Source organism: Cupressus sempervirens, chromosome 4, assembly GCF_028749045.1.
Source record: "Cupressus sempervirens isolate cs-2001-9-10 chromosome 4, ASM2874904v1, whole genome shotgun sequence".
NCBI lineage: Eukaryota > Viridiplantae > Streptophyta > Pinopsida > Cupressales > Cupressaceae > Cupressus > Cupressus sempervirens.
The window spans coordinates 424,756,419-424,770,904 of NC_143121.1; the positions used below are offsets into that span (position 1 = coordinate 424,756,419).

Sequence of the window (14,486 nt, forward strand, 5' to 3'; positions counted from 1 at the left end):
TTAGGTGATTCTAGTTCCCACCTTGTAAAATAAAAATATTCAGATGCGGCTATCCTTCTTACAAATTGCACTATTGACTAAATTTCAAAAAAACAAAAACACAATGAAATTTTTTTAAATTTTCAACATTTGATCTTCACGCTACATATTTTGTGATTGAAAATAACAATAATTTTGAGAAAATTTCATTGTGTTTTCGTGAATCTAAAAAAGAATCATGTTCAACTTATTGTCTTTGGTGCATTTTCTCTAGAGATTAGCCAGCGCCAAAATATTTTCCTTTGTATGATTAGAATATTGCTTCCACATGTCAACTATAATCATTTCGGTTATAGCCAAGGCACAATCTCTTCGTGAGTGGTGTAGGATTTACATTCCTCATAAAAATATGAAAAATATATGTCAACACCCCTTATGAAGATACTCATCATATTCTATTGACGCTTTTATAACTAAGTACGTTGATTTTTTTTTTCAAACTCTAAGGGCCCGTTTGGTTGCTGGAATATGATTTAAGAATTAGCATTCAGAATCTTGGATTTGGGCTTTTGGAACTTGAAATCCAAATTAAATTTTTAGGGATTAAGTTGGGGATTGTTTGGTTCAAACTCAAATATATTTGATATTTCAAATTTGGTATTCCTGACCTGTTTGGTTCAAACACAGATTCTGAAGAAAGAACAGTCTAGAAATAGTTTTTATATCTCAGTCAAAGACTGTGCATTCAACCAAAGCTTCCAGTGGCAGCCCAACTCAAATTGCAAGGTATTTTTCCAACCCAGTTCAACCTCTTAGCGCGGTCATGGAGAAAGAAATGAAAAATAATGATGATTTATTCCCTTTCTCTCTATTGTTTGCAACTCCATTCGTGCTTGACTTGCATCCCTGTGCCACTCAAACCCACCAGTGCTTCCACCATATGTAATATCTTCTTTATAGCCGGGTTAAACATGACACCCAATGACCATCATTCTACCTGGCGCATCTTTGCTTAGGATGCATTGCAGCACAAACAGATTTGGCCTTCTTATTGCAGATGGATCATCGGTGTCCTGCATGTGAAGCTTTGAAGCTCTCGCAAAGCCTGCATGTGGCTCGAATGCTCTGTAACTTGTTCTTTCCCTCTCTGAGCAACGTCATTCAATAGCCTCATCCTCATCGATGTTGCATAGATCGATTTGTAAAGGCATCAATCAGAAGCAACAAAAGAGATGTTGATTCACTATATTTCAATAAAAACAACGGTGGTGGAAATGAAGAGATGCAGAAATGGATTTTAAACATAATTAAATTTCATTTTATTTGGAATCCTCATTTTGAAAAAAATGGGATTTAAAACATGGATTCCAAATAACAGGTATTTTGCAAGAATTTGGAATCCTTGTTTTGGGGGTCAAATGGAGATACCAAATCCACATTTTTTCAAATCCCAATTCCAATCTTGCGCACCCAAACAATGGATTTGAAATTTTCAGGGATTGGGCATGCCAATTCTTGTCTAATTCCAGCAACCAAACGGACCCTAAGTGCTTTCCATTGAACTAGTGAATTAGTGCCAATTAGACCTAGGAGGCGAGGAACTGTGGCTATTTGTAGATGAATTCTAGACTCCTTATGTGAGAAATTATGGAATCATTTTTAGTTTGGTAATATGACGAATCACACACAAGACAAACGATCGGTTAAACGTAATTGAGATGACCTCGCGCTTATCATACAAGTAGTAAAGGAAGCTGGTCACGCACATTCAAAACATGCTAGATTCTCAAAAAAAACAAGTGTAACAGGAATGGAGCTGATAAAGGAGGAATATGTCTCGTATCAAATCGAGAACCTACATTCTCAAAATGTTGGATGAGAAAAGGTAGGAAAAAATTTGTATGGAACTAATAAATATCAAAACCCAACTAGCTCAGGTGGAGAAATAAGTTGAATTTACACAGTTCATAGTATATAAGATGCAATAGGAATGACGCTGACTATTGGAAAACTATTCATAAACAATGATCTGCAATTTACAATATAGGACTTGAGAAACACCTTTATTCTCAAACCATAAATTGCCAATACATAAAGCTCTATCAATGCAGAAAGTAAAACAATGGCATTGAATTAATAATGATAAAAAAATATGCTGCTAATAGCTGACCGTGCAGCTGTGTGACAGATTACAATTACAAGGCACAGCAGTATATCAATTCGCTGAGCTTGTTCAAAATTCTCATATAATGCATCCAAAAGATGTATAAGAATTAAGGGTTTTTCATCGTCGACCCAACCAGGAAATTGAGTGTCGTAGTTTCGGAGATCACACTATCAATGTTTTTCATCCTTGACAGCTCCACGTGAAAATAATAACTTAGATACAAAACGAGGGCATTAGGCTTGCCTTTAGAGGCATCCCATTTGGGCCCTTCATTCCAAAACTTAAAAAATTAAAAGGTAACGTAATGCACAATTAAAAGGCTCTTTATTTTGAGGGCTCATGTAAATAATAAATTTTGCCTACTAATTAGGAAAGGGACATGACATCATGCCTTATCACTTTAGCGAGCCAAAAAAAGAAGTAATTATTGCTCTTGTTGGAACTGTTGCCATTCTCTACTACAATTTGCATGCATCATCGATTCTCATCTGGAGGCACTAGAGACTAGTTGAGCTAAATACTATAAGGATCTTCACCAGCCAGTGTGGAATGAAGTCTCCCTCCAGCCCAACCATTATTCATTAGTCGATTACGAACCCTGGCTGGATCCCCAGCATCACTGCCTTCAAAAGCATCTTCAAACTCCGGAAGACCTTGGGCCTTTCTCTCCTTCTGACGCTTCTTTTTCTCCTCTTTCTCTTTCCTTAGCCATTTCTCTACTGTTCGCTGGACAAAAACATAAAGCTAAAGGTTGTTAAAAGAACAAATTATCTAGATAATTTGCAAACATCACTACGAACTAACTTCAAGAGAACAAAATTATGGATACTTCAATCAAACAAAGCATAGAGTAATTGTTATTTTCTCTGTACCACACCAAATTCATAAAATTATCTCAACAATTAGCACAGTACAAATAAATGTTGATCACTTTGAGCCTGATCTTAAAAATAGACCCATATTAAACCCACTTTCTGTTGTGCTTGGAGATTTTGATTCTTTTTGCATTTCTGGTTATTGAAACAATGAAAAGTTTAAAATGAAACAATGAAAAGTTAAAAATGAAACAAAAAGTTGTTACTATTCTTAGGTTGACATTATTGCTTTTCTATATATGTTACTTGTAAAAAGAATCGCTAACTGGGATGCTGGCTATCTCAGCAAGATTGAAGGATGTTAGAGAGATTATTTTCTTTCAGCTTTTTGAATGTTTATGTCCCTAATTTTCGTAGTAACAAGGACAATGTTGGCTCTCTATACTGTCCTACATTGAAGATTAAAAGCCCTTGCAATTTGAATTTGGCTACTGGTTTTACTCTCAACTTTTCCTTCCAGGAAAAGAGGATGATTGAACATCCATGTTACATGGAGAAAGTATGTTTAAGGCATTATTTTCTTGGTAGAGCTTCATGATAGGAAACCTACTATAGGAAATTCACATGGACCAAAAGAGGATATAAATATAACTTCATTGCTCAACATTTGGACAAATTTCTGGTTCAAGAAGGCATTCTTATGCTTTTTCCCTCCCTGTCCCCTTCAAATATAATGCTCATTGGATTCATTTGCCTGGTTTTTCTTCAAAGGTGGAGTATAGCTGGTATTTTGGGTACCTCTGCAATAATGTTTAGGCTGTTTGGAAACTTAATCTCTATTTTAACATCCGAATTGAGAAAATGGATTAAAAATTACTCGTCCTTTATGATGCTAAAGCTTGGGTAAATTGAAGAAAATGCCAAAAAAGAGCCCTTCATTGATACTTTCAAGCTTGAGAGAAATTTTCTCCTTTCTCAGCTACATGAAAAAGCAAAGTAGGCAGATTAACACTAAAGCTCCAAATCTCATATGATCTAACTTTGTGAAGGAGACTCACACTGAACTACTCCATCTTGAAACTCATTAAAGATATCAGAAGAATACAATCAAGGAAATCATGTTAGGTAATAATAACACTCTTACTATTAGAAGGCATATTAAAGCAACGGCACAGGCTCACTATGCAGCTCTATTTAGATACTGTGCAGTCAACTCCAGAAGAGCACATCCAACACATTATGCATAGTCACTAAAAGCTTATTTTTTAAATGGTTTTACCATCATTTGTGAATTTAATGGGTTTTGCCAAACATACATGACCTACAATAGCGAACAAATTATTTCAAAAATATATGTATCAGCTCCACCTCAACTCTCTATTTCATTAAGTATTGAAAGGATGATAAAGGGAACCAACAAATATAGTTCCTAGAAGGAAGGTCTTTCCCTGTGGGGGAGTCGGTCTTTTCATTAAAATAAGAATGCCAAATTTGACCCACTGGCTTATTAGAAATAGGACTACTTTCTTTGAGATACTGAGCCACATACACACTACTCTCTCCAATCTACTCAATTTGAAAATCAAACCCTTCAGCGCATTCATTATGTCATTTAGATTTCATTCTTGACTTGTAGAAAGCATAAAAGCTCCCTCAAATAATCCACAAAAATGTGTTTTCCTAATTGTAATTTTAGGCATCAAAATATAAGGCATTAACGTGGTTATGATTAACATGTGACAACTATTTTTTATTGCACAAATTATGTGTGATTTTAGTAAAGTTTTGGGAGGAAAAGGGAAAAAACCATTTATTTGAGTATTTAGTAACCTGTCATATAAAAATGAAAAGAGGCAATTTTGTTGTCATGTTGCATTCGTTAGTACGTAACCTGCACATATAATTTTTTGCAAAAAATATTTTTTAAGACATTTGGAAAAGAAACAAAATGACCTACCATAAGAGAAAGCTCTTTCATTTCATCAACTTCTTTTAACGGCAATGCTAACTGCAGTTTTCCATGTGCAACATATGCCTGTATGACAATATAAAGTCAAAAATAGCCTTCTAAGCACATAAATATTACATGAAAGTAACGGATATCCACAAACATAAATCTTACAATGTGTGATGGCCAATCTGCAAGGCCATCAAAGATATGGGTAGCATAGACAATTGTGGCTCCTCTATCTTCACATTCTTTCTTTAAGAATGTCAAGAGATCAGCCCTTGCAAGTACATCTAGGTCAACTGTAATCTCATCTAAAAGAAGAACCTGCATTGAACTCTTGAGCAGATCAATCAAATACTAGCTATGTATTTTTGCAGAGAATGAATATGCCAAAGTTGGAGAAAGAATCAGACAATAAATTATGCATATTTCTAGTGCCAATTGTTTTTGAAAATTAATTTTTCAAAACCACATCAAAAGAGCTACATGGAAAAAAAGACTGAAAAAAACCTGAAAAGATTGTAGCAGGCCCATACAAATCTGCACACGTCTTCTTTGCCCATCTGATACCTTGTGCATCCGCCATTTTATATCAACGCCCAACACCTGAAACAAATATGTTGCATATAAATTTATAATAAATTCATCATCCCCAAATCAGCTACATCAGAAGCCAGCCATATATAAGTTTATCCATACTCATACCAGAGTTGACTTTCAGCTCTTATCTCAACCTTTTAATTCTGACTTCCTCTCTTCCAAAGACAACTTTTGCCAAATGTTTTGTTGAATACACATGCTGATGATTTTAATTGTAAATGATTGTATGTGATCATTAGTCATAGCGAATTGCTAATCATCCAATATTGTGTCTTGAAATGAAAATTTTTACAAGTTGAAAATAATTTTGAAAGCTCAGAAATGATTCATCTTACGGAAATAAGACGCGCATTGGTTTATTTTGGGGTTATTCAAAAGGTCAAACACAAGTAGTACAAACTTGATAGACATATATATACATATGAATATGAATATACACATACATACAAAAGATTATGTCAATAACACCTTGTTCCTGCAAACACTGGTTTAGCGAAACCTTTAAACAGCTAATTAGTTCACAAACAAATAATTACTGATGTAAATGGACATTTGAACTACAGCATTGAACATGGAAAAAGTACTGAAAAGTAAACTATTAATTGCAGGGCCTGAGATATTTGCACATACAACTCTGACTGCGCTCAATGGTTTCTTTCTATTCTGATATGCTGTTTGAAAAATAAAATCAAGTTTACAGCCATTGTGTCGGCTCCTATTCATAAAATTTTCAATTTGTGGAGTGCATAAGTAACTCAAACAAACATTAAAAATACTATTCTTGACTGGAAATGGTAGCTTTACTTAGAATTAGTTTGAACGGCTGATCTAATAGGATAATGGGGTGCTAGCTTTTATTAGTTTCAATTTTATTGCCAACATATCATGCATTCTACAACTAGATAAAACTAACTACCAAACTGGTTTATTAACACAGATGTTCATGTATCTCACTATTTAAAAAATCTTAATTCCTTAGTAGTTTTACTATTAACTTGACTGCAGGATAATAACAGAACAGTTGCAATATTCATTGTTGTCCACGATTATCATAAAAACTGTAATCATAAATGAGCATTCTTTATTTTAAAGTTGTCTTTAATTTATATATAAAAAAGCCAAAGTGAGAAGGTCTTCTTTTTCCTGCAAGCAATGCTATAAAACATTACTCAAAGCTAAATGTAATTAATTTCTAACTGGGTTATTATATTAAAAACTATTTGTTAAAAAAAGGCCGAGGCATTCAAGAATTTGAGAGGGTGAGTTGGCTATTCAACAACAATAGAAAAAAATATATATTCTTTGTCAACTTTGATTTTAGATTTGTGGAACCTCGAGTGACAGAGCAAGGAAGAGGGGATCTGGATTAACAGCTTCCTAACCAAGGATACAGGGTATGCCTTGGATTGTCCAGATCAGAGAAAACTTTAAGTTTATATATGTTGGTTTCCTCCTCGAGGCCACTAGCTTAAGTTGATGCAGTTGATTGCCAAGAGTGGGAAGAAAAAAACCCACAAAAAGTTGTATATATATTTGATTTTTGGAATAACTTAAATGTCGGACTGTAAGTTTCTTTGATTAATTTTTATTCACACAATTGAAATAGTTAAAATGTCAAATTTATGTTTGGACAATCTAGAAATTCAGTTTATGACATTCTTGTATCAAAGCCAACACCAATAATATGTCCTAGTTTGTGTATTTTGTGTTGTTCACTTAATCTGAGTTTCACTTGTTTATATTCTGATGTAATCCACTATCATTTGATCCCTCACATCACAGGGAAGACCACTGAAAGAACATGCTTGATGCTCTAGTAATCCTATATTAGAGTGATAACATCAATCAGAAAATACTGCTATAACATAAGCTAAGAGCCATGCAGATGAGCAAGACAGATACCATCACTGCCTACATAATGAAGATTACTGAATTCTGTGCTCAACTTGCAACAGTTGGAAACAAAGTTGAGGATGAAAGACTAGTACCCATCACATTAAACAAGTTATTTTCTTCTTGACAATCTTTTGTTCAATTTTTTCCTAGAAGTACCTCCCTAGTTTTAAGTGTCTATGGGACAGCTTCATCCAAGAGGACATGAGACTAGAGATCATTGCAAGTGGGAGTAAAAGCTCGTGCTCAAAAGCAAGATGAATAAAGTTAGGAAGAAAGGACAGTCAAAGCAAGGTAGAAAATGAAGAAAGCAAAAGCAGAATCAAGTTCCTCTAACCAAGAAAACAAGGACTTGAGCCACATCATGTGTTTCCAGAAGATTGGGCATGTTGCTTCTCCCTTCTCGGTGCCCTAAGAAAATGGGGAAGGGCAAGATATAGCAAGAAAAGTAGTTTGCAAGGAGTGCAGAAGTGTTACATCCCAAAATTTTGACCTAATTAAAAATAAGTTTATAGTCGTTGTGATGATTACTTAAAACTATCAATGTCATGATCATGTGAAAAGGGAAATTATAGTTAACCATTTATTTCATGTGAAAATAGTTTGTTATAATTTTGTATATTAGAAATCGGTTAACTCCTTATCATGTTTACTTGTTTATTGATAATGGTAGTTAGCCATTGTTACATTCATCAATTAATGTATTCTAATGTTTGATTTAAATGGAGGAACTTGTTATTAGTGTGGAAATGTTGTACTGCTGGTTGCAGAAGCAGACGAAGGGGAGAAAGCATTGCTAAACGGGATTCAAGGAATGGGGCACTATCGTAGTCTATCGTTCGATTGTCAGGTATGACCCCTAACTACTTTGATAAGGATTTAGCGACTTCATAATAGAGCACACCATTGGACAGTCATAAGCTACTTGGTCAAACATTTTAAATCAGTAAACATCTAAATTTCTTGTTTAGAACTATTACTTCTCTGTTGTACTAAGACACTGACAATCTTATCATTAAGAGGTATCATATATATATATATATATATATATATATATATATATATATGTCACCATTATACTCAGATGCTCTCTATGAATTGTACATATTAGTGTATATATATATATACACACACACACGTACATATACAAAAGGAATATGATGTTAGAAATTAACCATATTTTCTCCAAATTACACACATATATAGACTTACATATACTTACAGGTACAATTATAGATATAACAAAATAGCATGATGATATCTTATATTTAAAATTATATATATATATATATACACACACAATATCTTATAAGAATAAAACTTATAAATTCCTCTTGTTGAGAGGTGGCCATCTCAAGTTGGCGCCCATCTTTCAAATAAATGACCCTTTTTAAGAAAACGGATGATCTTTTAAAACTATTGATCTTGAAACTGAATTCGTGGAACCAAGTCGGGGAGCTACAAGGCTCCGCAGTTGCAAACACATAAGATGGTATTCCTTTGTGTGCATAACATCAAACTTACAAACTACCTTATGTTCCTCCTGTTCTTCTCTCTCACATATTCCATCAAACATCGGTCGTTAAAACCACACAGTGGTGGCATTATACAAAGCCGGTTTTACAAACAACCATTGACATATTCGCTCAGGTTATGTTTTCCTTTCATTCTAAGTTTCCATTCAGCGTCTTCACTAATAAAATCTACTTACGGGTGCATTCAAAACACCTCTATCAAGCATGATATTATGTACATCTCTAAGGCTCAATATGCAATGGGTTTCTTATATTTCTTTTACTATAATCAAAGTACTTCTTATATTTCTTTTACTATAATCAAAGTACTTTCTTTAAGAGAGTTATGTAACAAAATCTGATTTTAAATCAGGATGTACTGACATACATGCTAGTACTCGCTGTATACCAGCTGTGGGAATCATTCCAATAAAACATGTGATAATATCTCAGTATGATGTGATAGTCTCCGAGGACTCGCCCAAGGCTAGTGAAGCCAATGACAGAGGGTGCAGAGGAGAGGATTCCTGTAAAGGAAAGAAACAACACAATCCTTAAATTTTAAAGATGGTTATTAAAAGTCAAGTCAGCTCATAATTGTCCAATTTTACTTTGTTGTCAAGTCAGGAGTGGTGATTGGGTATTTGATGCCCATCTAAATCCTTGGCCAAGGTTGATTAGAGGCATGCTTGCCTATTTTTTATCACAAGATGTTGGTGGTGCCAGCTATTCAGGCATGCTTGCCTACTGCTGAGTGGACACTCTAAACACCACTATGCTCAAATGGTTGGACTATAGTGCTCAAGATGTCGGTGGTTGTAATAACCCCAACTGGTTATAACTTTGTCAAACACCAAATTCTTTTACAATTCAGTTGTTTGACATTTCGTCAAACACTTTGCAAGCAAGGTCTGATACCACTGTAATAATCTTCAACAAGTGATAGCTTAATTAAACATCATTTTTCCTTCACAAGATTAATTATTTGATATTTCGTCAAACACTTTGCATGAAATCTCTATCTCGCTGTCTTTTATCTTTAAATTACTTCCACTTGCTTGTAATGGTTCAAATTTAATTTACACACATGCAAATGGTTATTAGATGTCCAAACAAAGAAGTTGAAGTACAGATGCAATCTTTTTTTGCCATTCAAATACATACATATGATTTCAGCCTATGAAATGTGCATCTACAGCCAATAGACATTTTTAGAAAACTTGGCATGCAATCTAATGACTAAAACACATAACTACAACTCTCATGAAATTTGCATTTAAATGAAGAACCTGTAGGTGATTGTTGTAGATATCAAATTGCCACAGATTTGTATGAGGAACAGCATACAACAATATGCTCTCTCCAACTTAATGCAGATTGTAGTTAGCATGTAATAGATGTTGCCCCAATAAAAAAACAGAAAATTCCAAAGGAGAAGGCAGGTCTATAACTTGTAATTTCTAACTCCAAACCCTTTCGAATCAAACCAATTCACTCACAAACATCAGCTTCTCTTGCACAATTAATACAGTTGAGAATACAAATCAAATTGTTATTCTTCAACAGCAATTTGCACTACCAATTTCAGACAATCTTCCACTATACTTTAGTAGTGGATAACAAATCCTAAGAACAAACCCTTATACTTCAGCAAGGGCACAAATTTCCTAACCTCAGAAAAAATCACGAAAGCATCAAAAGAAAAAAAAATATCCAAGCATGCTTTTCCCAATGAAATGAGCTCATATTTATAATGCCTTTGTTGAAAAAAATTTCCAAAAAAACACTAACTTCTGAAGGTGTGAAAGTTTTCCAAAAGAACTCAACTCTTGAAACTTTCCAACTTAACTCTTTTGGCAACATTTAATACTTGGCTTAGGCATAATATTAATGAAATAAATGGCCCCTTCTAATGATGACTCAACCCTCAACGTAAGAGGTATTTTAAAGTTAAATTATAACTTTATAATAAGTCAATTAATAATAATTTGGCCACTAAAAATATTATAACTCCCAAAATACTCATCATTTAAATATGAGGTCTGAAATAGGAGTCACGCCTATTATTTCTCCATGTGACCAAATGCACTTTTCAAAAATAAAAAGGGTCCATCTCAATCAACACCCAACTCACCACAAATAGTAAGTACACAAAACTAAGCCCAAATGAAGTCTGATCTAAACCAAACGAAAACCAACCTTTAACTTACTGAATTGTGAAAAAGATAAGACCCTCCCAAGCCAAGCCACTGGCTCGGAAGACCCTCTATCCACAATAATTAGCCAACAAGGATCACAATAATAGCAAAAATTGAGACATTACAGTGGTGCCAGCTATTCAGGCATGATTGCCTATTGTTGAGCAGACACTCTAGACATTGGTATGCTCGGATGGCTAGACTGTAGTGCCCAAGCCTAACCTAGGGTAGGGAGGGTCTTTCTTGCTAAAAGATTGTGTGGGGATTTTATAAAGTCCATGGTTGGGAGGTTAAGCATAAGTCAATGCTTCTCCTCTTCTCCGAAAGCCCGAACTTGAACAACACAACGACAGTTATTCAGTTACATGCATGAAATCTGAATTCTTATCTATCTCCTTGTTAATTTACCAGCATAGATTTCATTTCTAGTTTCCTTTCAAATAAATATAAATGGCTTAAATCAGAATTGTCAATTTCTTTCAAATGACTATAAATGGTGGAGAATATGATTGTCAATTCATTTCAAATGATTATACATGGGTTGGAATATGTTATCTTGAGTTACGGAAAACATCATTACTAGTTAAAACAATAGTATTAGAGGCAATGACATCAAATTATTATAGCTGACAAATGAATCATTAATAACATCTACTAGAAAGACATTAGACAAGAGATGACCCCAAAGATAGGAGCAAAATATATTTGACCAAGAGCTTCAACTGGCCCTAGATCCATGATTAGATCAATAGAACCAAGTGCATGGGAAGGTAGCCTTGTCGTGATAATATTTTCTTGATGTAGATATATGCTCATTTCCTCTATGTGATCATTTAACAGTTATAAATTCTAGGGCACAAATTTTCTATATATAGTATAGAGAAAATACTTTGAGACCTAACCCTAGGGCAAAATCATCTATTTTTAACTTTGGGAAAATTGGCATGTTACAAGAAGCATCAACTGTAGTAGCAAGCTTTCATCCAAGCTTGAAATCCACTTCTCTATGGTGTCAAGCCTATCATCTAAAATACCATGTTTGGTGTTGGCTATCATGTGGGCAATGGAGCCACCAAACATATGAGCTCTTACAAAAAAACCTTTAGCAAACTTCAAGAGCAAGAAGCAAGTAGAATTTGGTAATTATGTCATGTATCAAGTTTCAAAAGTGAAACCCATCTCATTCCAAATACCATCAACCAATATCCTTGAGTTTACTTATGTTTTATATGTACCCACTTTAATATAAAGTCTTCTTTCTATTTCGGTATTCATAGATCTCAAATGAACGGTTGTGTTTGATGATCATCACATTCTCATCTGGAAGAAAATGGCTAGAGGTGTTCAAAGGTGTGGCCTATAAGGCTGCATGGAAATCCTATAGCTCTACAAGATAATAAAGACAATTTGTCTGAGCTTAGGCACAGAAGTCTAGATCACCTACACTATGGAACATTCCCAATCCTAAACACCATGGTGCAAGGATTGTTTGACTTCAAAGTTGAGAAGATTAAAATTTGTAAGGGGTGTACACTTGGCAGGCATGTTAAGGATGCTTTTCCTAGAAGAAAAGGTTTAGATCAAGAGAGATTCTTGATCTAATCCATGCTTTATATGGAGGGGAGTATACCTTCAGAGAGTCTGACACTTTCTGAAAAAAACTAGGTATTAAGAGGGAATTGGTAGTGCCCTACAATCCTTAGCAACATGGGGTTACAAAGAGAAAGAATGAGTCCATTGGCCTATTTCTCGACGCCACAGCACGGATGATACCTGTTGATAGACTAAAGATCAAGCCACGTCCAATAGAACCAGGAGAGCTTCCAATCATGCAATGGAAGCACCTTGATACCCCAAGAGGGCAGAAGGCCATCAGACAGAAGAGGATGCGACAGGAGGTAGAAAGCTCAAAGCATAGGAACACTGATAGTGGGACATAGGACACATCATCTAAAGACACTAACGACTCAGAGGAGGTGGAAGATGAGGAGAATGATGAGGATGTCGAGGTCATCACAGCGCCAACACTATTATTTCTGAGGTCCCTCGCAGCTACATCTCACTCTCACTTAATTCTAGCAGGCATACACATTCCTGGATTTGGACAATTTAGGCAGCCTGTAGTTATGACTTCGGTCACCCTAGCAGTCAGACTAGCAGTGCGGCCAGCACACCGACCATCAACGCGACTGAAATTAACACCTCCAAGGGTGACATTAACACCTCCAAGGGTTGTTGAGCCTTCAGTCAACCAAGAGGCTTTGCCGCTACAGCCGCAGTTATACTCGATGATGAGGTAGAGATAGGAGGAAGTAATAGAGGTACCTACACAGGCAAAAGCAACGGAGGATTTAAGGACACTCAGTGTTCACTTAGATGTAGTGGGCTCGGACGCAGTGGTCACAGTAAACGCAGCATTGTTAGCAACGCCAGTAGTAGAAGAACCGAGTAGGGTAAGCAGATCTTAGAATTTGAGCACATACTTGAGTACAAGGTTAAACCTCACTCCAACACCATAGGCGTCAGGCATCCTTTCACCTGTGCGAGAAGTAGCCCCAGAAGGAGACCCTATTGGCACATAGACATGGGTGGAGGAGAGTCACCCAATGCAGATCGATGAGATACTGCACTCCTCAACGGATAGCACTGCGAAGCGGATGATAGAAGCAGTGAAGAAGGCTATGGGTACCCAACAGCCTACAGTAGGGCTAGAGTTAATGGGAGAGGATGTTGAGATTACTGGCTGATGTAGTAACTTGAGCTCACCAACTAGTAACCTCTGTTGGCAATATGGTTAGATAGATGTATGAGTGTTGTCATTTATGGCAACATATGTTTTTGATATTTCATGATATTATCAGAGTTAGAAAATTGTCTAAGTGTTAGACCGTTTACAGTAGTACAAAGACAATTATGGTATGTACAGATAACAAACTTCAAGTTAGCTCATGCACAGTTGAGGATCGACAAATGGAAGATATAAGTAAAGATCATATTTGAGTTAGCTCAAGTTAGCTCAAGGTCGACTAAGCAAAGATTTTTTAATTTGCAAGATATAAGTAAAGATCATATCTTGCGCAAATAATGTATGATAATTATGTGATGTGAACGATTGTGAAGAAAGCTTAAATGATATGCGAGCATTATGTGATGCAAAATCTGATGTATGATCAAAGCAATTTCAAGATACAATAGTAAGACAGTATTGCATGTACACCTACTCTTGTGAAGAAACTTAATTGTATATTGCATGTTAAGGCAGTGGGCTCTTATTGCATACTTGTATTTGATCTACCAACTCCTAACAAGGTCGATGCTTTTAACAGAGACTGGAGACACTATATGTACTTCATAGACTCCTAACAGGGT

At 35.4% G+C, this 14,486-nt stretch overlaps 1 protein-coding gene across 1 annotated transcript in view; it reads right to left on the reverse strand.

Annotated features, from left to right (window-relative positions):
• Window positions 1-2,085: 2,085 nt before the first annotated feature.
• The window catches only part of ABCI20 (non-intrinsic ABC protein 9), a 58,671-nt gene continuing 46,270 nt past the window's right edge, over window positions 2,086-14,486 (reverse strand). The window contains exons 3-6 of the mRNA XM_089825384.1: window positions 5,423-5,518; window positions 5,084-5,236; window positions 4,919-4,996; window positions 2,086-2,872 (exon numbers count right to left, since the gene is read on the reverse strand). Of these exons, the coding sequence (XP_089681510.1) occupies window positions 2,660-2,872; window positions 4,919-4,996; window positions 5,084-5,236; window positions 5,423-5,518 (540 nt within the window). The 3' untranslated portion in view covers window positions 2,086-2,659. The remainder of the gene's footprint in view (window positions 2,873-4,918; window positions 4,997-5,083; window positions 5,237-5,422; window positions 5,519-14,486) is intronic.